The 22477-nt window shown below is 39.0% G+C and overlaps 2 protein-coding genes across 9 annotated transcripts; both read right to left on the minus strand.

The window, feature by feature from the left end:
• Positions 1-131: 131 nt before the first annotated feature.
• Positions 132-12532, minus strand: NEK3 (NIMA related kinase 3). Of its 3 annotated transcripts, none has more exons than XM_085060761.1 (16): positions 12446-12531; positions 11231-11458; positions 10345-10438; positions 10009-10106; positions 9220-9303; positions 8507-8574; positions 8301-8387; positions 7250-7304; positions 5469-5669; positions 5058-5127; positions 4414-4460; positions 3405-3504; positions 2863-2985; positions 1647-1781; positions 861-987; positions 132-298 (listed from the first exon to the last, which is right to left on the minus strand). In XM_085060761.1, the coding sequence occupies exons 2-16, from the start codon at positions 11345-11347 to the stop codon at positions 232-234; spliced, it is 1473 nt and encodes a 490-aa protein (XP_084916887.1). In that variant the 5' UTR covers positions 11348-11458; positions 12446-12531; the 3' UTR covers positions 132-231. The 3 variants fall into 3 exon arrangements, with proteins under 3 accessions (XP_084916887.1, XP_084916895.1, XP_084916877.1); XM_085060769.1 differs by having other exon boundaries at positions 2863-2981; positions 3401-3504; XM_085060751.1 differs by lacking the exon at positions 132-298 and having other exon boundaries at positions 328-987; positions 12446-12532.
• A 161-nt stretch (positions 12533-12693) lies between these two features.
• CKAP2 (cytoskeleton associated protein 2) lies at positions 12694-22470 on the minus strand. Of its 6 annotated transcripts, none has more exons than XM_085060706.1 (9): positions 22338-22470; positions 20667-20754; positions 19837-19912; positions 18016-18833; positions 16832-16997; positions 16152-16319; positions 15532-15604; positions 14428-14821; positions 12694-13568 (listed from the first exon to the last, which is right to left on the minus strand). In XM_085060706.1, the coding sequence occupies exons 1-9, from the start codon at positions 22396-22398 to the stop codon at positions 13334-13336; spliced, it is 2079 nt and encodes a 692-aa protein (XP_084916832.1). In that variant the 5' UTR covers positions 22399-22470; the 3' UTR covers positions 12694-13333. The 6 variants fall into 6 exon arrangements, with proteins under 6 accessions (XP_084916832.1, XP_084916824.1, XP_084916839.1 ...); XM_085060698.1 differs by having other exon boundaries at positions 19837-19915; XM_085060713.1 differs by lacking the exon at positions 22338-22470 and adding an exon at positions 21661-22135 and having other exon boundaries at positions 19837-19915.
• Between the last annotated feature and the right edge of the window lie 7 nt (positions 22471-22477).

A 22477-nucleotide genomic window follows, 5' to 3' on the forward strand; every position in this document is an offset into this window, starting at 1 on the left:
TGCAAAGATATTACCAACTCCAAATACATTTAATACATGGACTTTGTTTAGCTATTTGCAAGTGTTCTTTCTAAAAAGGTTTATTGTGCATTTTCTGTTTTCAGTTTTGGGATTCAGAAAACATACTCAGATTTTTTTGACTGAAATTATTTAATTAATAACCAATTATTATTAACAACAATTTGGATACCAGCACATCTAACTTCACTCATTATAGGTAAATTCAAGTTTTCAATCACTCTGTTTCAATACCATTTCCAGTTCTGACACCCAGTCCAGGTCATCTTCCTCAAAGTCCCTAAAAATAGATTTCAAAAACTGTTATTTTGAAAAGCAAAATATAGCTTTATGAATCTTTATTTGCTGGTTTCCCCCAACCCCAAATTACCCTGTAAAATATCAGCACAAGAGACTTATTTCCTGCACCATTGTGATTAAGGAACCAATAGATATTCTCTTAGGAATTTAAAACAGTAAGTTTTATCAAAAGCAAAGCTGAATTAATATACTAAGAGATTGCAAATATGTTGATATTGATAGTCTGCAGCTGAACTGCAACAATACAGGCCTAGGTGGTTCACCTCTATGTGCCACAAAAATGAACAGTGACACAAACGGAGATCCCGAGCATCTGAGAACCACCCCCAAAACATACCCATATCCATAAATCACAGCATTTCTGTTCATATATTGTAAGATATCAAATGCTACTAAATGTCAATTTCATTATGTAAGAGAGAGATGGATTTAGATACTGATAAAAATACTGATTTTTTTTTCAGGGAAGTGTTGTTTTGGAAAAATCTCTTAGAGGAACCAAACAAAACATAAATAAATGCAAGGACATCATTTGGACATACGTGTCATCTTCATCAGATCTAGGTTCAAGTCTCTCAGAATCTATGACAACAGCTTCCTGTTCACCATCTACTTCATCAGATGTTTCAGTTTCATCAGAAAGGGGACCTCTTAATATGTTTCCAGAAGCTTTGAAAATATAAAAACTAAAATGTCACCAAAATATTTTAATTTTAAAAGTAAACCAATTAAGAATATAAACACAATATGGCCTTTCTAATTTGCTCCCAGTTCATAGCGGACCAGGATAAGTTGTTACCTATTTTAAGTGGGAAAATAAACCAGCAAGGCAACTGAAGTGCAGAACAAGTATTTGTGACTGTGGCTGTGCACATCTATAGACTGCAGCTGTCTTCAGCTGTGCCATCTGACCATCCTGCCCTCAAACCAGGGTACCACTGCCTTAGTGAGGGTGGATTTACCTGATGGGGCTACAGTGTGTTAACTGCACCTCCCTAACACACACACCAGGCTGCTCAGCAGCAGGGAGGACACACGAGGTGTCTGTGTTTTGTCAAAACCTAATTCAGCTGTTGAGCTGCAAGTGAAAATCCATCATGAAGAGCTGTAGTGGAGATTTACAATCACTCATGAATTCCAAACGTGGCTCTTCTAAGTCCACGTTTCATTTGGTGAACTTTAGAAAATCCCAAAAACTATCCTGTTGTGATATGGATTCAAGTGCACTCTCTGTATACATAGGGGCTGTGTATGAAAAAATAAAAAAGGAAAGGCCTTTATTAATAAACCTATTTGCAAAAATGTTTGCCCAGAAAATGAGGATTTACCTGGTTTATAAATTGTGTATGTTTTAAATGCTAGGCTGACATCTGCATTGCTGAGCATGTTCATCAGGGTCTCAGGGGGTTCCTTGCTCCACTGCTTCCGTGGCTTGTTTTCACTGTAGTTTATAACACCACCACCTGGGTATAAAACCATTCGTAAATACTATTTAGATAAAATTGCATTAGCAGTGTGGATTACATTCAAGATCCCATTCAAGAGAGAAATACAAGAAGAAAAGAGTCTAGGTAACTCCATCTGTAGTACCACTGACCACTCAACAAACTCAGGTTGACACTGTCAACACTGAAAGGAGGAAAAGTTACAGAAGGGCTGTAACTTTTACTGTGGAACCTCCTGCTGCCAGGGAGCCAGCAGGAACTGGCTGAGGGGTGTGACAAGTCAGAGTCTTTCCAAACTTAAATGGTGGCTCTGCAACTCTCATAAAATGGAGCCTGAAGCTGTTTCTGTGCCTTTTAATAGCAGAACACCTAAATACATAAATGCATTCCTCTGTCCATTTCCCTTGCCCTGTGTGTAATTGTCATATAACATTCCTACCACAGCTTGGGAATTTTCTGACTACTCGTATCTTGATTAGTTAATTCCACAGCATTTATTCACATTAACCTTTAATACATATCCAGAATCACATTAAATAATTGTAACAATTGCACCAGTGTGGGGCATTTTAAAACTGAAACCTTTTTCAGAAAAAAAATTCATGTCAAGTGTTTTAATTAAAAGCTGTTGAGAAAGAAAAGGATCTGCCTCACATCTGAGGTACACCATTGATAGTTCTTGTCACTGGCCTGTATGTTAAATTACAACAAAAGTAGAGGTGTAGATGTTTTATGCTCCCAAGAGTATGCTGTACTTGGAAGACAGGTGGTTGCATTCTGCACCAAATGAATTCCTCACTGCTGCCTCCACAAACTGTGTATTAGGAGGAGGACTGTAGGATAATTTCTTAGTGATTATTTTAATTTTAGGGCTGCTAATGTTATCTGTGTTTTTCATTACTCTTTGCAATCCTCCTGTCACACAAAACCACAAAGAAATTCTCTTCAGCACAGTGAACTTTTTGAGCATTTTTTTAATAAAATATTTTTAAATTATTTTACCATAATTTTAAACATGCCAGGTACAGTTTTGGCTTTTAAAATCTGTAAAGAATCACTGACATTACTTCAATTAAAAGCACATTTAATTAAACCTTACTTTCAGTCTCTTCAGGTGTAAAACTGGAAGAAAGCAAGGACGCATTTTCCAGGACATCCAGTACAGTATTGCACATCCTCTTTTCCCATTGCTTCCTGTGGCCGTGTGACAGATCAGTACTTCCTGGGAGGACAGCAGAAGCTATTGTAATTGTAACAAAAAACCACCTGGTAAACAGCATCTAACTTGATTCCATATCCAGATTGCCCTGTCCAGGCAAAGTATACTAAGAATCATTTAACTAGCAGTGATATTTGATTCTATGGGTACAAATCTGATTTGGTAAATGTTCCCCATATATTTACTCTATTCCAAATGTTTTCAGTCATTTTTTAATACAAGATAATTTTTAAACATGTTTTAAAATCCCAGATGAGCAGTATGAATCAATGTAATTGCAGAAGTAACCAACGGTAGCATGGTTTTCTTGTCTTGAGCTACCTGAGGCTTGTCTGAGCTACCTATTTAAATGGCTTTATCACTGACATGTAGATTTCAGTACACAGAAGGAAGTGCATCAGCCTTAAAACTGTAAAACTTACCTTCTTGATACGGTTTCCTTTGTTCCCTTGTGCCTTCACTCAAACTCTCAGTATTTTTCCTTTCTAAGGGGCTATGCCTGCTACTTTCATCTTTCCTTTGCTTTAAAAGAGTAAAGACTGTATTAATTATTATCCTTGTTGTCAAGAAAGACAAAGCAGTAATATGAACATGGCAATAATTATTTTAGTTTTGCTATAAAATACCTGGCCTAAAGATTGGAAGACTTAAAAACTAAACCACTTACATCATGAAGCCAACTGCAATTGCACACTACCTATTATGGCACTGTACTTCACACTGAGTGCCCATGACAGACAACCTCAGTTTCTGAAGGTAAGCACACATGCAGCTGTTTGATGCAATTTGTGGTTTGGGTTTTTGGTGATTTCTTTTTTTTTGTATTTAAGAACAGAAGGAATATAAATTATTTACATTCCCAGGGAAAGCAGGATGTGCCTGAATATTAAACTCCTTAAATTGACAGGTCTATGGAAACAAAAAAAACAAAGATGCCCCAGGGCAACATGTTTTTTAAAAATATACTGAATATGGCTGAGTCAGGCTATGCTGCAGTGTACCCATAGGGTCATCTTGGCCACCTGTGACTTAATTCTCCTCACCTGAAATCTCACATGAGCCCTAAAACCTGGTAAGAATTATGTCCAGACTAGACTGTTTCCACAAGAGCCTGTTCTAAATGGATCCCAAAAGAAAAGAAAATGAATAAACTTTTGCAGTATCAAAAAAATTTAGAAAAACAGGAGAGGGGTTTTTGTTTGAGTTTTGTTTTGACAAGGTTATAACGAAATCCACTTTGGAACCAAACTAAATATGGGAAGAATCAAAAAGTTAGAGTGGTGGAAAATACATAGGAAAACTCCAGTTTGAAAACTAGTAGGCTGATTTATGGTTTAACATGGGAATAATTTTCCTGTAAGAACTTTTCTATAATACAGAACATTCTGAATTACTAAAATACAAATATTATATTTATATTTCAATACTTACCCTATTTTCTGTCTTGTTGTTTGCACTTCCACCAGCCATGACACGACCTGACACATTAAGGAACAGATTCAAGAGTTAACAACTTTAGCAAACATTTGCAGTGAAGTGGTATTCCAGAGGTATGACATCAATGCCACTGAACCGAGCAATGACAATTATGTGACAGATTTGTCACACTTCTGACAACAGAGCTCATTCTCAACAGAAAGCCTCACCACTATTCCATTCCAAATGTGCACTAATTGTGGTCTAGCTAAATTTATGCAGAAGAAACAAGTCCAACATTCTCTCTAAAAGTTAAGTAACGCACATAACTTGTTTCACCAAATTCTGGGAAAGAAAGTGTCATATTTTAAATACATGCAACTGTTAAAATTTTTGCTGATTTTAAAATGGAAAAGTTTATTTCTAGCACAAGTCTTAAGACTTACAATATATATATTGCAGCTTTACACTCTATTTCTGTTGGAATGTAATTTACATCCTTCAACCATTCTTCCATATTAGTTCAATGACACTAGATTATGAAATAATTAAAACTAGATTTGGATATATAATACTAATGTTTTATAGCTGTATTTAAGATCTTACATTTCCTACTCATTTTGTCATTCTTGACATCAGTAAATATGTTATTGACTTACCCTTTGGTCTTGCTGCATTGCCTTCATATTTCTTGGTTTCTTTCAATACGTGTTCAAACTCATTTGCCATCTGAAAGGTGTATGAAGAGATGCAAGTACTGTATCATTTTAAACTTCTTCAAATCACTGCATATACTATTTGTTAAAAAGAGACTCATATGCCAAAGCACTGTTCCAGCTAACAATATTTAATTTTGTCTACATCAGGTCAATATCCAAATTTAATTTTCAAAAGAAACACTTTCAAAACCTTAAATTTTCTGATAAGACTACAATTGTATGGCTTCTATAGTAGGACCTGCACAACACTACATTTTATAGCTATACACTAACAAGCTACAAATGAAAAGGATTTAGTATCTAAAATGAAGATAGTGTGGCTTAAATCTTGGGATGAAGAATATACCATACCTCAGAAGGCAAACAATTTTTTACAAGTTTGGTTAAGCAGCCTCTTGCAAGAATAGTACTGGCTGATGGACGATTCTGGGGATTTCTCTTAAACATCTGCTTTATTAAGTAATGAAGTTCAAAGGAATAGTGAGATGGAAGTGGATCGTAGGACCCTTTACATATCTTAAGGATGAGATGTTTCCAGCTGTTGGCTTGAAACTGCATTAAAAATAAATTAATATTAGAGCACAGAGTTTAAGCATAAGGTAAAAAGTAGCTGACATAATTTAAGATAACCTGTACAACTGAAAAGCAGATAGGAATTACTCCTGTAAATTAATGATTGTTCAAATTTGATTTTTATAGAAATCAAATTCATCAACTCATATACTTGGGATCAGACTCAAACTGCAAGAGTGAAACAGCAAGCTAGGATATATGCAGACTTTCATTTAAAAAAAATCATCAAAAGTAGCCTGTAAAAGTACAAACATCCTCTTGCAAATCTAATGTCTGAGAACTTCTATCTCCCATGCAGGAAGTCTTCTTGGTGTGCATTCTGCTGGCTTGGCTGCAGACTGCCAAGTGCCCATGGTATGTCACCTTTTTGTATCACCTCCGACAGATTATTCAAGAGCATATGTAACCATCACATAAAACAAATATACAACTTCTCAACGCTGCTAATAAGGGAAGAATATTCCTCTCCTTGGAATCCCAGCTCTGGGCTCTGCCTCAATAGCTGTGACACTGCCAAAGACTTGCCACACCCCTACTGAGGCATACAAACACCTATGCACAGGCTCCCTTATCACTCAGTCACATCAGTATAAACTTCTACACTCTCGCACAGCTTGTACTTAGAGCTGTGAAGAATCTTTTGCTGATACACAGGATTTGAACAATGCCCTGAGGCACACGTGTGATTCTTGTAGTTGTCCTGTGCAGGGCCAGGAGCTGAGACATTGATGATCCTACTGGGCCCTTTCCAATTCAGAATATTCTGTGGTTTTGTGATTTCAAGGTATAGAACTAGCTCAATGATAGGAAATTGCTGCTTATAAAAAACTAAGACAAAATGATCCTCAATAGGATCTCATTTTCCTGCAAAACAAATATATCCTGGTAAGGGCTCTCGTTTTACCCATGTATCTGTATGGAGAAGCCAGAGGAAGTCAACACATAAGAAATATAGCAACAGCACTGTAAAAGACAGCGTCCCAGAAATGACAGAAGGACAGAATCATTCATCAAGGTCCCCAGTGTTCCAACAGGAGAATAGTGCTTGGACAGTGACTTGTTTGATTTGAAGAATAAGCAAAGGTGTATCACTGATGCAAGCTACAAAAATGCTTGTTGCTTACTACATTTTGCTATCCTTGCACACAATATATTTTCATTAGCAAAGCTTTTGGATGCCTTTGTCTCCATGTCCTGTGACTATCTTGATACTGTAAAATGCACTGCTCTTACAACTGCAGATACCTGGAACCAGGCTGGCAGCTGCTGGACTCCTCAATAAGCCCAGATGAATAAGCGCTGATATTGAGGAAAATTAACCAATTAAAAAAACAATCGTTTTCTAACAATTTTGAAAATTGAGTCTTCTACAGAAGGGTCCAGTAGGTCCCAAGAACTGCTGAAACAGAGGCATATAGTGGAGAAGGCATGGGAAGGGTGGAGCAATACTTCCCTCTTTTGGAAGCAGCAGCAAGTACTTCAGTCAACTCTATAGTACAGCTGCAAATTAAGTTTCAAGGAATTCCAGAACTTTTCCAATAGCAATAAGCTGTACTTACCGGGTGTTTTAGAGTGCACAGCTCATACAGAATACATCCCAGAGACCATATATCACTGTAGATAGAGAAAGAGATAAAAAAAATTTGAGCCAAAAATGACAATTTGATATCTTGCTCAAAAGCGTGAGATTTAATATGTGTACATAACTGAGCTAAATAAGCTGAAAATAAATGTAAGCAACCATAAAAGACAATACAATTATGTGTTTAACCTCTCCTGTAGAAATGTTCTTGCTTATTTTATCTTACCCTGATGTACAAAAAGATGACTGTCATGCAGTTGTGGTTGTTTTTTTATTCCTAGGACGTCTCTTAAGCAATTTGCTCCAACAATATCTACCCTTCTGCACTTGAAAGCCTTTGTATTCTATGGCCCTTAAATCAGATGGCAGCCACACAGTCCTAATTGTGAGAGCTGGAATTCTGGCCCTACCAAAAAGAATTCTACTGAGAAAATAAAACATCATTTTCCACCAAAAGTGAGTACTGCCATTTGCATAAGAAGCAATTGAAGCCTTTCTTGCAAGAAGAGTAGGATACAACTTGAACTGTAGAAGGTTTCTCACCTCCCCTGGAAAATCAATCACAGTTCTTGCATAAAGACCAGAATAACTGGGCACTATAAATCTAAGTAATCCATTCTGTGCTATTATCCCTACATTACCAAGAGTGGCATGAAGAGCTTAAAAAATACAGCCATCCTCAAAAAACATAAGACCAGCAAAAGATGCAAACACATGCCTATGTTTGTGCATATACATACTTACTTGTATGTATGTATGTGTATATTTACTCCCTCAAATGAACAGAGGTCTGCACACTGTTTTTCAAATTTCTAGGACTAAAGATACTGTGCTCTCAGTTACCCAAGTAAGAAGACTTTATGCACTATCATCTTACAAAGAAATGTAATTACCTCTTTACAAATATTCTTCAGGTCAGTATCTTCTCCCAAACAAACGTGGGTAAGCCACAAAGCCAGGTTGAAACAGCAATAAAAAAACCCATCCATCAGTCAGGCATTATCTGTGAGCACTGAAAACATGAGTACCTTTTGTTGTTGTATGGCATGCTTTCCCAGATTTCTGGAGGTACATAATATGGAGTTCCCACATAGGTGCAAGCATATGACATCGGACTAATGAAACAACAAAGAAGAAATGCCAGCTGAAAAATAGTGATTTAAGAATTCTGTACTGTATGTCAATGGTAAAATAGAACTTGACACCACTGAGATCAGCTGGGATGTCCACATACTGTTCAAGAAGGCGTGCAGATCCAAAATCTCCCAATTTGACTTTTCCATTTTGAGTGAGGAAGACATTCTGCATTTCAAGAGCAAAGATTAACATACTTAAATATTCTACCAATCATTTCTGCAGTTTGCATGCACAGACAACACAGCAATAATCACTTCTGGTATTTTATCTTTGTATTTCCTTTTACCTGCTTCTCCTAACACTTTTACCAAAAAAAATTGAAAAAAAAAAAAAAAAAAGGAAATGCTTTATGGACCTAAAGCCCCAGCATCAGTAGCAGAGGAAGAATCAGAACCTGGAATTGTCTTAATCTCTATGTTGTACTCAAACCACTAAGGGCACACTTTCTTCTGAATTTCCCTCTTTCTGATAGGAAAGAGTAAAAAAGAAGAAAATGTGAGGCAAGGTATTTGCAAACTGCATCATCTATACACTTTTGTATCCTTCTGGAATTGTTTTAAATTGCATGCAGTCTTTCACAAGCAGTTGGTGCTACCAGTAGTGTGGATATGAAGGACATAGCTATACTTAGGTGATGTTTACACCCACAGTATTACATCATTCGATGCACTCAACAATTTCATTTACATTATATTCTTAGGCCTAAGTAAAACCCACAGAATTTAGCAGTCACAGGAAATTATGAAAGAGGGGGTTTAACTTTTGCATGCAGAAGAGTTTATTAATGCAAACAAAACTTGTTCTGTTCACCTTGGCTTTTATATCCCTGTGCAGCACACGTTTATCATGAATGTGCTTCACAGCCAGGCACATCTGCACAAACCAGTGAAGGATCTGAAAAAGAGCAGCTAAGAATTATAACAGCTCATAGCTCAATATAAAGAATATTTTACTAATAGATAAAAAAAATTAGGAAAACAAAAGCATGTTCAGAACATTTGGGAGTTAAAAGTAACTCCAGCATAACAGCCTCCAACCAGCATGAAAGACTGGTTGGTATTTTAATGTGGCAGAAGCAATATTTATTACCTGTGTCCAGAAAGTTCTAATAATACATAACAGTAATGAAGCTAGGGAATGGGTACCTAGCGCTTTAGCTGACAGTCATTTTATAAACAAGTTAACTCGAGTTACACAGTAAATTAGTAAATAGAAAGAAAAAACAAATCACCAAATAACAAATGAAAACAAAACTCACATGGAAATAACATACTGTTTCTAAAAGGAAATGTGTTCCTTTTTAAGTACAAAAGAAAAAGGTGCACAGAAAATCTGAATATTCAATTAGTTGAGGCTTCTGGTCCTTTCATTTTAATGAAGGTGATGCTCCTAACTGTAGCAGGAAGAAGCTTCCATTCACTAAAATGTCACTTTGAACCTTCTCCTAAGTAATTGTAGAGCTTCTCTGGTAAAAGGAGTTAGCACATGCTGAATGGTTTAAACATTTAATTGCTACATAATTCGGTTTACGCAGCACACTTCAGTTTACATGGAGAAGGATTCCTAGCCCCCTTGGTTCAAAACAATGTCTTTTCTTACCATGTCTTCAGGGAACAAATTTCCTCCTTGGTGTTTAATCTTTTGCATTAGATCTCCATTGTCACAATATTCCATCACTATATACAGATGTCCGTCAGCTAAATTTTAGGTAAGTCAAGAACAATTAGTATTAGCATTAGCAGGATAAGCATTGGTTTTTCACTAGAAGTAATACTTTTTACTATTAAGCTACGGCTACATGTTATGTATTGTATGTTACAATAAACATCTATTTTGTTTATAATATGCATTATAAACAAAAAAAAGAAAGTACTCTCAATCCCTGAGGAGCGTGCAACTTCAAACAAATGAAGGAATTTAAGTTTTTACACTTACCTTCAAATGATTCTTTAAAGGCAACAATATTTGGATGTTTCATTTTAGCCAAAAGAACTGCTTCCTTCCTAGAATTCTCTACACCAGAAAAAGACTGAAAATATAAATACACTTACTATAAACTTCACACTAACAAATTTTCACATAGACACATGAAGTGCCTCACTTTCCAAAGAAAAATATTTTAAAGAATTGTTCTTCAGTTATTTTAAGTCATTTAGAAACTTTAAAAGCCCCATCTTTTTAATCTATGGTGTATTACTAGCTGAAGACTTTGGGATTTTTGGGTGTTTGCTATTTTGTTGGATTTTCTTTTTTTATTTGAGAGGATGTTTTCCTACTTCAGTTAATGAGTTTTTCTATTTTAAAAGTGCAGAACTATACAACAAAGCAGCACACACTGACTTTGAAACAGCTGACAGCCTACATGAATTCAATATAAAGCCAAGTGCCCAGTATTAGCTGAGCTTTGGCTTCAGAAAGCAGTAACTCCCATTTTGTGACTGATAGCTTAGCTTAGCAGAGAGTGTAACAGAAATAACTAATTATCAGCAATGATATGCCACTAATTTCTTCATTAGGCACTGCAGATGAAATTTTCATTTTAGTGAAATCAAGGGCAATCAAGCCAAGGGCATCAGGTGGAACAGGGGTTTCATTCTAAGCATCTTCATACCTGCTACACTTCCCAAAATCCCAAAATCTAACCACACACTTCAATTCGTATCAGCATCAACTCAAGATGTAGTTAAACAGTAACCATACAGCACAACTGTATAATACACAAAATTCTCAGCAAAAGTGTACAGTGCTTCAAAAATACACCCGAATTATGATTTTTTAATTTTTTAAGTGGTGAGTGAGGTGATTTTTGTGTTACACTTACCATTGGAAGTCTTATTTCCTTCATTACATACTTCTGATCACTGATTCCATGATGAACCAGGAGAGCTCTGCCAAAGGATCCCTCTCCTAGCACTTTCAAAACATTATATCCTTCCATTCTTTATAAATCCAGTTCTAACACTTTTCTTCAAGTGCTGTCTTTCACAGGGTTATCTTCTAAACTTTGTCATGACCTTAACTAATTTTAATAATTTTCTCTTAGTAGAACCTGCATGAGAAAAAACCAAAATAAAAAACAAGGGGTGATAAATGTGGGTACCTATGAATGTCCAGCATTACCATTATACACTTCTTTGCACTGTTACTGAACTTTGCTGAAAATGAGGCCTCCAGAAAGTACAACTTGAAAGACTACAGCATTATTTCTGCATTTTTTAATTTAAAACACTAAAGGTCTTCGAAAATTTCAGTTATAGACCTACAACTCTACATATTTCAGGAGTGACCAACAGTTAAACTACCATGGTAGTGGATAATGGCATTGGGCCAATGCCTCTTGAACAGTGACAGGTTCAGGGCATTGACCACCTCTCTAAGGAGTCTGTTCCAGTTTTCAACCACCCTCTCAGTAAATAAGTGCTTCCTAATGTCCAGTGTAAACCGTCCCTCGTGTACTTTTGAAATGTTCACAGTAGTCCTCTCACTGCATTTAGATGGTATCACAGCACCAAGGAGATTGGAAAAGACCTCTGAGATCATTGAATTCAACCCATGAGCCAACACCACCACGTCAATCAGACCACAGCACTGAGTGCCACATCCAGTCCCTTCTTGAACACCTCCAGGGACAGTGACTCTCCCCCCTCCCTGGTATCTAATCACCCTTTCTGCGATGCAGATCTTTTTCATGTCCAGCCTACAAGTCCAATGGCACAGCGTGAGGTCGTGTTCTCTCCTCCACTACTGCGCTTAGTGCAACCCCTCCTGAGAGCTCCCCAGCTGCTGCAACTCACACACGATCCCAGTTCCCGCTAAAAACTCAGCTCCTGCAGCACCTCTCATCCAGCAGGGGCTGCTAGCCTTTTTTCCAAACGCTGGTGGTATTAAGACGATGTTTGAGTCGTGGCCAAGCTACTTATGTATATACACAGTGTTTTAATGGGTCGATGAGCTCTTTTGTTCCTCCGGCCCCTTCACCCTGAAGAGGAGCAGCCCAAGCCCGCCCCGAGCCCCTCAAGCCCCGGCGGGGACTCACCGCAGCGGGCCGGGCCGAGACCCGAGGCCCTGGCACGACCCCGGCGCTTCCTCCGGCTGGCCGCCGGAGCAGGATGGGGAAGGAGGAAGGCGATGGCTGCGGGGCCGGGCGGGAGCCTTGGCTCCGCCCCACGGCTCTCATGGAGACCCCGGCACGGAAACACGCCGCGCGGGATGAACGGGAAATAAAGCAGAACCCTGCTCCGAAGGCTCCCTTCCACAACAGACTAAGTAAAGTACAAACACAACTGGCTTGATGAGTTTAATAAGCGTACCATAGTACAGATTAATACAAAGCAACATAAAAATTGTCATATAGTAAGTAGTGTATCAGACCTCATCTGGGATTACTTGATAATGAACAAATCTCAATAGCTAAAGAGATTCAATAAAACACAGTTTAAGCAGCCTTAAAACTAGATACAAGTTTAAATTCAGCACACACCTTATTAGCTGGCTTCAGTTTTCAAAGCTAAAAATCTCATCGGACTAGACATTGCCCTAGTAGAACACCTACATTACTTTGTTTTCTTAAACTAAAAGATTGTGGGTTTCTAAAGAATTGCAACAAGAAAACAGTAGGTAATTAGCAATATACTGCAATCAACTAACATGAAACATTACACTGAGTCCCTAATTAAACATTTAATAAAACATACTCAAAGACAAGTGTTTAGTGTAGTACTAAACCAGGACAGACTTGTTACAATTCTGAAAAGCCAGAAACTTTAAAAGTTTTAGTGACTCAGGCAGTCAAATTTCAGCTCAAGCTATCCACGCAAGTTTTAGCTAACTCCTTTCTTAAAGCTGTTAAAAACAAGTACTCCCTCAACTTCTCCGTAAAAAGCATCAAACTTTAACCACCGTGCAGCAGTAGAAGGCACTCCTTCTACTCTTCTATTTCAGCACTTGTTTCTTGGAGAGCATTGCTTTGTTTATGGATAAACACTGGGGCTTTTGATTCCAAGTCTCCCAGCTGCTCAAGTGAAGAGACACATGGATCTTGACCTTTAACATCAGACAGCTTGCACATCTTCTCTCGAATGCGTTGAGAATATCGCAAAGGAGTTACAATACTCAGATCTTTAGCACTGCAGTCATTTGCCTCAGGATGCATCTTCACACTTAGGAAAACGAAAAAACAAACACACTAAACATAGGCATACCATCATACAAGTTACCTCTGCAGCAACTAGCAGAAACAGCAAGTCATGATTCCTGTTCAACTTTCCCATTCCCATAGCTAAAGGAAACGGGCCATTTCCCATTCATCCAGTTAAAACCAGATGTACAACTCTTCCCTTGGGCAAAATATTTTAACCCAGAAAACCTCCTGAAAAGAGGTCCTGAAGAAAGATTCTTTCCTATTTCATCGGGGGAAATTGTTCTTCCTGCTATGAGGGACAGTGGACAGCTGCCAGGACTCCAGCTCCATCAGATGTCAAAGCTGAGCACAACTTCTCTAAGTCTGCTATCTTAGAAGAAAACTTATGGCAAAAAAAAATATTAGTTGGCTTGGACTGAGGTTACTACCCAGGTTTTTGCCTCAAGGTTCAATTAAGATAATCTTTACAGGACAGTTACATCTTGTTGACTAATTCTCTGTTATATAACATACAACCTTGTCTACATTTGAAAAGGGGAGAAATGGAGACACCTACTTTCTCTTTACCTAGCTCAGTGCAGAACTCCTACTGCCATGTTGGCATTGGGAGGGAATCCTAAATCTGGGATTTAGGTCTCTGCCACAAAAGTCTGGTTATCCTAGTGAACCATTCAAAAAGCAAAACAGTTTGAGTAAATAGAGAAGCTTACTTAAAAATACTTCCTTCTGAAGGAAGAGGAAGCAATCCTAAAAAGGTAGTTCTTGAGTTTTTAACTAGGTTTTCATAAATGCAGTGGCCTCCCTGTTTAAACAGGACACAAACAGTACTGTTACTCCAGACACTGCAGACTTTCCATGGTTACCTGAAGTTATCTTACCTTTCCGAGTATGGTGTGGTAGGAGGATTGCATTTCATTGAATAAGATGTGTCATTCTCCTTCTCAGGAGAATTAACTGCTTGGGCTATATTTTTTATCCCATCCTCATCCTGTTCTCTTTCACGTTTTCCCTTCTTTTTTGCCCGTTCTTTAGCCCTCTGCTTTTTACTCTTTTTTGGCAAGCTCTCTCCTCTTGGTTTTAAATCTAAATCAAGTTCTTCGTTTTTGATAATATCACTGCTTGTCTCGGCCTTCTTGTTATCACTCTCTGTTTTATGGTCATCTTCATCATGGCAGAAACCCTCAAAGATTTCCTGAACCGGTTCTACAGATGAATTTGGTTCATTGCCGACTTCCACTACCTCACTTAAATGAGCTTCTACCTCAGTTCTCCCTAAAAAATAAAACATAGAAGAATGTACAGCTGCAATTAGTTACAAAGAGAATGTTTTAGAGAGATACTTGAAATCTTAGGGCTTTCCATGAGAATCAAAGTTAAATATGGATTGAGTCTGAGCCACAACAATTTAAGTTACAAATAATTTTAGCCACCTTCAAGAACTTGCAACCTGAAAGCTCAGGCTATACTCACATCCTGAGAAGTCATTCTCTTCAAGTGCAGCAGCTCAACAAGTATTTCAGCCAGTTTCTGGGTTCAGATACTTGTCAGATTATGTTACATTGAAGGGGAATATTTATGGCTACTTTACATCCAAAATTAGAATATTTACAACCTTTAATTGATGCTATCCCGTAACACAACCACACTTCTGATAGTGAAGGAGCTTGTGTCCAAGGCATTGATTTTTAGCTCACAAGAGTATTTTTATTTACTCTTTGATTATCAGACTGGAATAGCTGGACAACATAGCTTTGATAAAGCTTAAGTAACAAGTTTGAATAGAAGAGCATCTCCAATCATTGTAACATGCCCACTGTTGAAGAAGATTTGTTTCGCCAAGATTGTTTTCAACAACAATTGAGTATAAAATGATCACAGAAAATTTTCCATTAAATAAAATTTAATATCAGTACAAATAGTTTAAACAGCTTGTGTTACCTGTCAAGTCAGACATATAACTGGAACAGAGTACTTTGACTTACCATTCTCTGAGTTAAAAAGATTTTCAGTATTTTTGATTGTATCTATTAGCATGCGTCGCAGTTCCTCTTTAGGCTGAAAAAAAAGTTGTACTGTTTTAGAAAAGCAATTCCAAAATGAATTATTTCAGCTTATTTGATTGGTGTAATAGTTAGAGACAGTGGAGCAGGCCACATGATGTTCATATAACAAATCCTTTATTTAGTGCTGTTCAGACTTAAGTCAGAACACAAGTGAATCCTGTATTTTAAATATTTGGTATGCTAAAGCTGTATTCGATGCCCTGAGATCTTGCTGACATTGAAGCACAGAAATTAAGTCCATCAGTAAGTGTAAAACTAAGCTCTATTTTGGGTTTCTAGTGCAACTATAAATTAAGGGTACCCTTAATTCTTTCTCAGTAGAACATCATACTGTAATTTGATGATCCTAAACCTTTCTCCTTCAAAGTTGTATCTAGAGTGGTTACAGATCAAACCAAATCCATTATTTTAATGGTAAGGTAGGTCATATGGCTCTCCTTCTACTATAAAGGTATTTAATAAGATCAGAAGCAGTTTTGCATGCCATAGTTTCATGCCTTTCTAATTGTTTATCTCAAATTTTAGGAAAAGTTGCTCACCATTGCTCCTGCCAAAATGGCCTCCTCATAGACAGCAACAAGCTTTTCAAGGGGGCCCATCTGTTCAAGGCGCATGCAGCAGATCCAGTATTTTGCAAGCTTTTTAACCCCAGGAATGCTCTGTGTCAGATCTTCCAACATGGCATGCACTTCATCACCTTGATGTCCCTATAGTCAACACAAAGTAGAGATTTAAATGCAGTTGACATATTGAGGTGCTGTAGCTTTGTTGCTTTTGAACTATAAAGCAAGTATTTTTTTCCCTTTGGCAGAGTTGTTATCATCCACCTATGCTTCAAAATTCAAATTATTTATAAAATATTGTAAGTAGAAGGGGTAGTAAGAGGTATGGGCATCTTCAGAACTACTTGAAACAGACTTTTTCAGAAGTACAGACAAGCTGCTGCAAATGCAAACTTGTTTTAGGTTAACTCATTCTAGCTACTCTTACTACATTATAGTTCTACTACTATTATTACCATTATTGCCCATATTTATTCAGTAGCTCAGTAAGTTAGTAAAGCTTAGTTTCTTCAGTTGTTGGCAAAAGCTATGATATTGCTTAACTTGGGGAACAGTGAGTCCCCTGTATCTGATTCACATGGGTCTAGCATGCCCACAGGATTTACATGTTGTCAGGACCTATGTGATCAGAACTCAGTAGGCAGGGGTCTGAGTACCTGTTCTGTTAACTGCAGGCATTCACTCAGAGTTTTGTTGACCTTTTCTGTATCAGCAGCAGAGAATTCTTGTTCTTCACTTTTATACTGGGGTCCCAGAAGTGCATGTATAGGAGGTCGTCTCATCACTATTCCTCTGGAAGCCCTCCATTCTTCCAGGCGAGCTCTGCATTTAGGAATATTATGAGCTAAAGTGACAGATGTTTTATCATTTTTTACATTGACTGACACTAATTAGGGCAAGTCATGCAAAGATATACTTTCCTGATAGTCTGAGTCTTCTTCCCTCAATCCCAAAAGGAATAAAGATGTCTTTTAAATCTGCATGGAAATTTCAGAACTATGCATATTACTGTCTGCTTTAGGTATCTATCAGGTCAGAACTCTTTAATCTCTTCCCTTCCAGCAGCAACAAGACACTTAGGTTACAGACCCTTCTTTTCAAAAGAAGGTAAAAAAATGCTTCTGAATGATTTGTCTGTGTCACCTTTTTCTCCCCCAACCCCACTTCAAAATGGAAAACTAGAAACTAATTTCTTAAGACACTGAGCCTGGAGAGCAGCCCAGAAAAACCCTATCATAAAATTTATAAAATGTGAAACTGACGTGAAGTTTAATTCAGTTTTAATGTTTCATTTCAACCCTACCCCCTAGACCACCAATTTTTAGTAAATGTGACTACAAGGAGATCTATATGAAGAATATTAAATAACTTTTAGGCTGTGAACCATATTCCCACTCATTGTCTGTGCTGCATTCACCAAACTGAAAAATGTCATTGACAAGTGCTCTCCTTCAGTCTGTAAAGATGCTCTCTTATATACCTCCTGCCTCAGTAATTTTGCTTTTAAACTGTGAGATGCATGTGAATTTACAAGATTATCTGTCATGCATTAGGCTGTCACAACACTTAGACTAAAAAACAGCTCCAGCAACACCTATTTTTAACTGCACAGGACAAGTTGTAAGCCTGGAGAGCTGTTGCAACTAGTTTGAAGTTTGAATCTCGATTTCTCAGTTTATGTCTAAAGTTTTAGTCTGCTAAAGATTAGGCATCAAGTCCAAAGATTTAGTTCTCTATTTTTCAGAGTATATACAACAAGAAATAGATCAAACTAGATATTCTAGGAAAAAAAGTCCTAGAAGTAACTTCCAAGATCAAGCTACAGTGGTAATTTAGTTACCTCCTCTCTTCTGCTGACTCTTTGAACAGAATAGATTTTCTGTTGCCATCAGTTTTAGAATTCTGTCCTGATTTTGTACCAGGAACAGAAGTGGATTTTGCTGGAGCTTCTGGTCTTGCATCTTCACAAAAATCTGCCCGTTTCTTCACACTCTGCACTTTGTGATCAGGATTGCTAGAAGCAGCCTTCAGTGGCCGTGGTCCCCTTCCACCAACCACTTTTGGGGCTGTGACCTGCTTTGGTGCCACAGTAAACGTCAGCTGTTTCTTCAGACCAGACTGCGAGTTAGTAACACCTTTGTCAGATGGTTTGCTGTGAAATGGTACAACACCATTTGATTTTACAGACTTGGGGTTGTTTGAGACTTTCATGGTCTTAAGAACTGCACTACAGCTTTTTGTGGATGAAAAATTTGCTGCTTGTTTGGTGGCAGAAGCAGCTAGCTTCTTGTCTGGCAAAGAACTCTTTTCTTCCTCAGTTTTTACTGTTTTTCGGAAAGAATTTATCTTGGATTGGATAACTTTGCCACGGTATCTGCCAAGAGGTGGTTTCTTTGGTATGCTGATATTTGCATTTTGTTTTTCTCCTTTCAAATGCCTCTCTTTAATTCTTTTTATTTCCAAGAAGGCCTTGGTAAGGGATGCATGTGGATATTTTATATCAATAACTTTATTCTTTGGTGCTTGACCTTCAATATTACAGTTTGTCCCTGATATGGAACTTGTCAGTGGGATTGTGGAAGAGTTTAAAGTAACATTTTTTTCTGAGCTTATGATTGATTCATTCCATGGCAGTTTATCAGCATTCTCTTTATTCTCCTGAAATCAAAGGCAAATTCATGGAAATGTTAGAAGTACGTTCATGCTGCATGTTACTTGTTTCCAAAGAGACTTCCACTGATTCATAGGACTAAGGTGCTTAGCAGTAAATGCCAGTATAAAAGTGCCTACAGAAGTAACATATAAATATGAGTAAAGTATTTGTCAACTATTACTGCAGAATTCACATTAAAAATCAAATAAAAACTGCTTAAATTCTGCCTTGGAAGTAAGAAACAAAACTCTTAAAGCAACTGCTGGCTTTTAACTGCCCAAATACAAGTCCAGGTCTCAAATCTTTTGAAACCCAAACTCAAAACCCTCTAACATGAACACAGGTGTTATATCTATTTTTTCCTCACCTTTCCCTGAGAACAGGTCTGGAGAATAATCTCTATTTTACTATTTCTAAGCAACACAACTATTTGCATCTTAATTCCAGGAAAGTGACATGAAATCATACAAGGAACACATTCCCTCAAACTGTGATTAGGTATTGGCATCTACTTCTGATTACATTAGTTTTGCCAGCACACAACTGAAAAACCATACACACTCAATAGTTCTGTTAAAGGTTTGGTTTTCTTCCAAGTAACAGAGTACAAATAGAAAACTTTTTTTATTCTGACAGAAGACCTTACTCAGATTTTAAATAACTTCCTTGAAGACTCAAAATGTATGCAAAAAATTCTGAGATTGAGAAAAGTTGTTAAAATTTAAGCATCTTTCAGCAATAATGGTGTTGTTCTCTACCCCTCTCTTCCATCACATACAAGCTGAATATCAATCTGATCCATTACCTACTGTAATGTAAAAGCTTTCCAAAAAGCTAGTAAAGCATAATAAGCAGGGACTGAATAAAGTTTCAACAAACTGCACCTCTCTACCTGCAAGCCTCTCATGCTCTGGAAGTCATACAACATAAATACAACTCAAGTAAGTGGAATGTTGTAGCCATAGAAACAGAGTGCCATCAGTATTTAAATATCAATCAAAAACTTACCATTTCTGGCTTTGGAGATGTTGAGAGCTGTAACTTGTCTTGCAGTTTACTGCTAGTCGCTCTCCTAGTTCTGCTACTGCTTAAAAAAAAAGACATCTTAAATCACGCAACAAAGGAATATATTTTTAGAGGATGTTCACGTGGTTCAGTTGGCAGTCTGCAGACTGAACTCATACTGAAGCATTTCTGATTAGATTGTGCCATTCCTCCAGCAAAGTAAATGGTTGAGCAACCACTGATCAGGACCCATGCTGGAAAACATCCCTTCTTACACCATAAAGAGCTAACAGATTAGAATTTTCTGCAGGTATAATTTCTCATGTTTAATGAGTACCAACTTGTCTAATCGGATGCATCTGCTACAGAAGGTCAAGTTTCTAAATGCTGCAGCTGAGGGGAAAGAGGTAGTAGCACAATGAGTTGAAGCTCAGCTATTGCAATCATGATTTGAGATGAGTCTGAACAAGGACATATAGTTCCTACCACACTGACAGGTTCCAAAACCTTCAGTCAAGCACCAGAGCTGGCATCAGACTACCCAGAAAGTTACAAAACCACCAAGACCAGTATTGTCTCCTAGCAACTCTGAAAATGTATTGACAGCTCACTAGAAAAACATCTCACTTTAAGGTTACAAATCCAAATTCTTCCTCAGGTGCTTTGTGATGTGTTATATAAAAGATGTGTCACTACTGCATGTGACTGAAAATGAGCACTGTAGTTACCAATTGGTATCCTTGCATCAGATGATCTTAGGGAAGCCAGATGAGATGAAAATGAAGGAACATTAGCGAATAATAAAAAAAAAGAGAATGTAGCAGAAATACTACCTGACTGATGTCTGGTTTTCTTGAACAGGCACACCAGATAACATCTTCTTTCTTGATAGATATTCTTCAACTTTCTGTCGTCTTTGTTCTAGTGGATTTTAAGAGAGAGAGACTTATTGCATTTTCACCTAAAATAGTAACGCCAAACTTTTTTTGCAGTCAGGAATGAAACGCAGTTAGAAAAGCATCAAGACACTACAAAATATAGACACCATAAATTAAGAAAGTCTTTAGCATTCATATCTCGAGGTCTTCCAGGTTCTCGCATTTCTTGAGAAAGGCTGTATTCAAGGCATGGTTGAATGTAATTTCACAGCTACACTGGATGGCTGGTTTGCTGTATTAAGCTAAAAGAAACACAATTTTGTAATGTGAAGAAGTCAGGCTTGCTCTTTGATCTTCACGATGCCTGTCCAGCATTTCACATAGCTACTGTTGGTTCAGCAAGCACACTTTTCACTTGTGGCAATAGCAAGTATAGCATACATGGAAAACACCATGCACACGAACCCAGCTGATCATTTGTAAAATCACTGCTTTTCTTTCACTGTCACGCAGGCATTTGTGCAAATGTTAGACTACTAGGAGTGTTAATAACAGCACAAAGTGGTCCTGAAAGGCCCTAAGAACAGCTGTTACTGTCCCTCCAGAGATGCTGACCCCACCCATCTCCCTGAGCAGTCCACTCCCATACCTAATCACCTCTTCTGTCAAGAAATTTTTCCTAATGTCCAACGCAAAACCTCCCCTGACACAGCCTGACACTATGTCCTCTTGTCCTGTCACTGGTTACCTAGGAGAAGAGACTGACCCCCACCTGGTTACAGTCTCCTCTCTGGCAGCTGTAGAGAGATAAAGTCCCCCCGAGCCTCCTTTTCTCCAGGCTGAGCACCCCCAGCTCCCTCAGCCACTCCTCATAGGACTTGTGCTCCAGACGCTTCCCGAGCTCCTTGCCCTTCCCTGGACAAAGCGTACAGAAGGCAGCGTCCATCACCTGCTGCTGAAGGGGCTACCACGGCTCCTACAGCGGCGGTGCCCCTGCCAAGGACAGCAATCTCGGCAGGGAGCTCGGCGTGCATCCCAGAGCTCCCAGCACCTTCTGCTTCCAAAACGGCTCTCCCCGCCCCTCGCACAGCCAGCAAAGCCAAACCAAAGCAACTCCGTTTCTTTAACTGGCAGAAGCCAAACCGGTCAGAAGGTAAAGAAGCACAAGAGCTCGGGTCTAGGTCGGCGGCGCGCTTGCTGCTTTCAAGGGAATGCCCTTAACAAGAGAGCGTCCCGTTTGTCAGGAGGGAAGGCTTCTACCCCGGGAGCTCTGTCTGGGGCAGGGGGTAGGATGGGTGGGGTGGGTCCGCACCGGCCCCAGCCCTGTCAAGGGAAGGTGAAGTCTCGTACGCCCGCTCGCAAACCCTAAGACCACGACAGCGAGCGCTGCTGCCAGGACGTGCCCGGTGTCCGCCCTCGCCTGGGGCGCCTACCCTCACCTCCCACTGCCCGGAGAGCGCCCAGCTCCTCTCTCCCACCGGCTGCCCTGACGCGCGACGCTGCAACGGCGGCTGCTAACGCTCGGCCCCGCGCGGGCAGGCGGGTGACGGGCGGAGGGAAGCGGCTCGGCCGCTCGGTGCCCCGAGGTCCCCGTGTGTCCCGCTGCCCCCGTTCCCCCGGCCTTACCGCGGAATGCAGGCTCGGACCTGCGGCTGGCCGGGAGCTGCGGAGCCGCGCGCGCCGCCATAGCCGCACAACGAGCGTTTGAATCGCCCGGCGCCGCCCTGATTGGCCCGGCCGCGGGGCTTGAACTGGCCAATGGCGGG

This window comes from Lichenostomus cassidix, chromosome 1 (assembly GCF_008360975.1).
Source record: "Lichenostomus cassidix isolate B80296 chromosome 1, HeHo_3.0, whole genome shotgun sequence".
NCBI lineage: Eukaryota > Metazoa > Chordata > Aves > Passeriformes > Meliphagidae > Lichenostomus > Lichenostomus cassidix.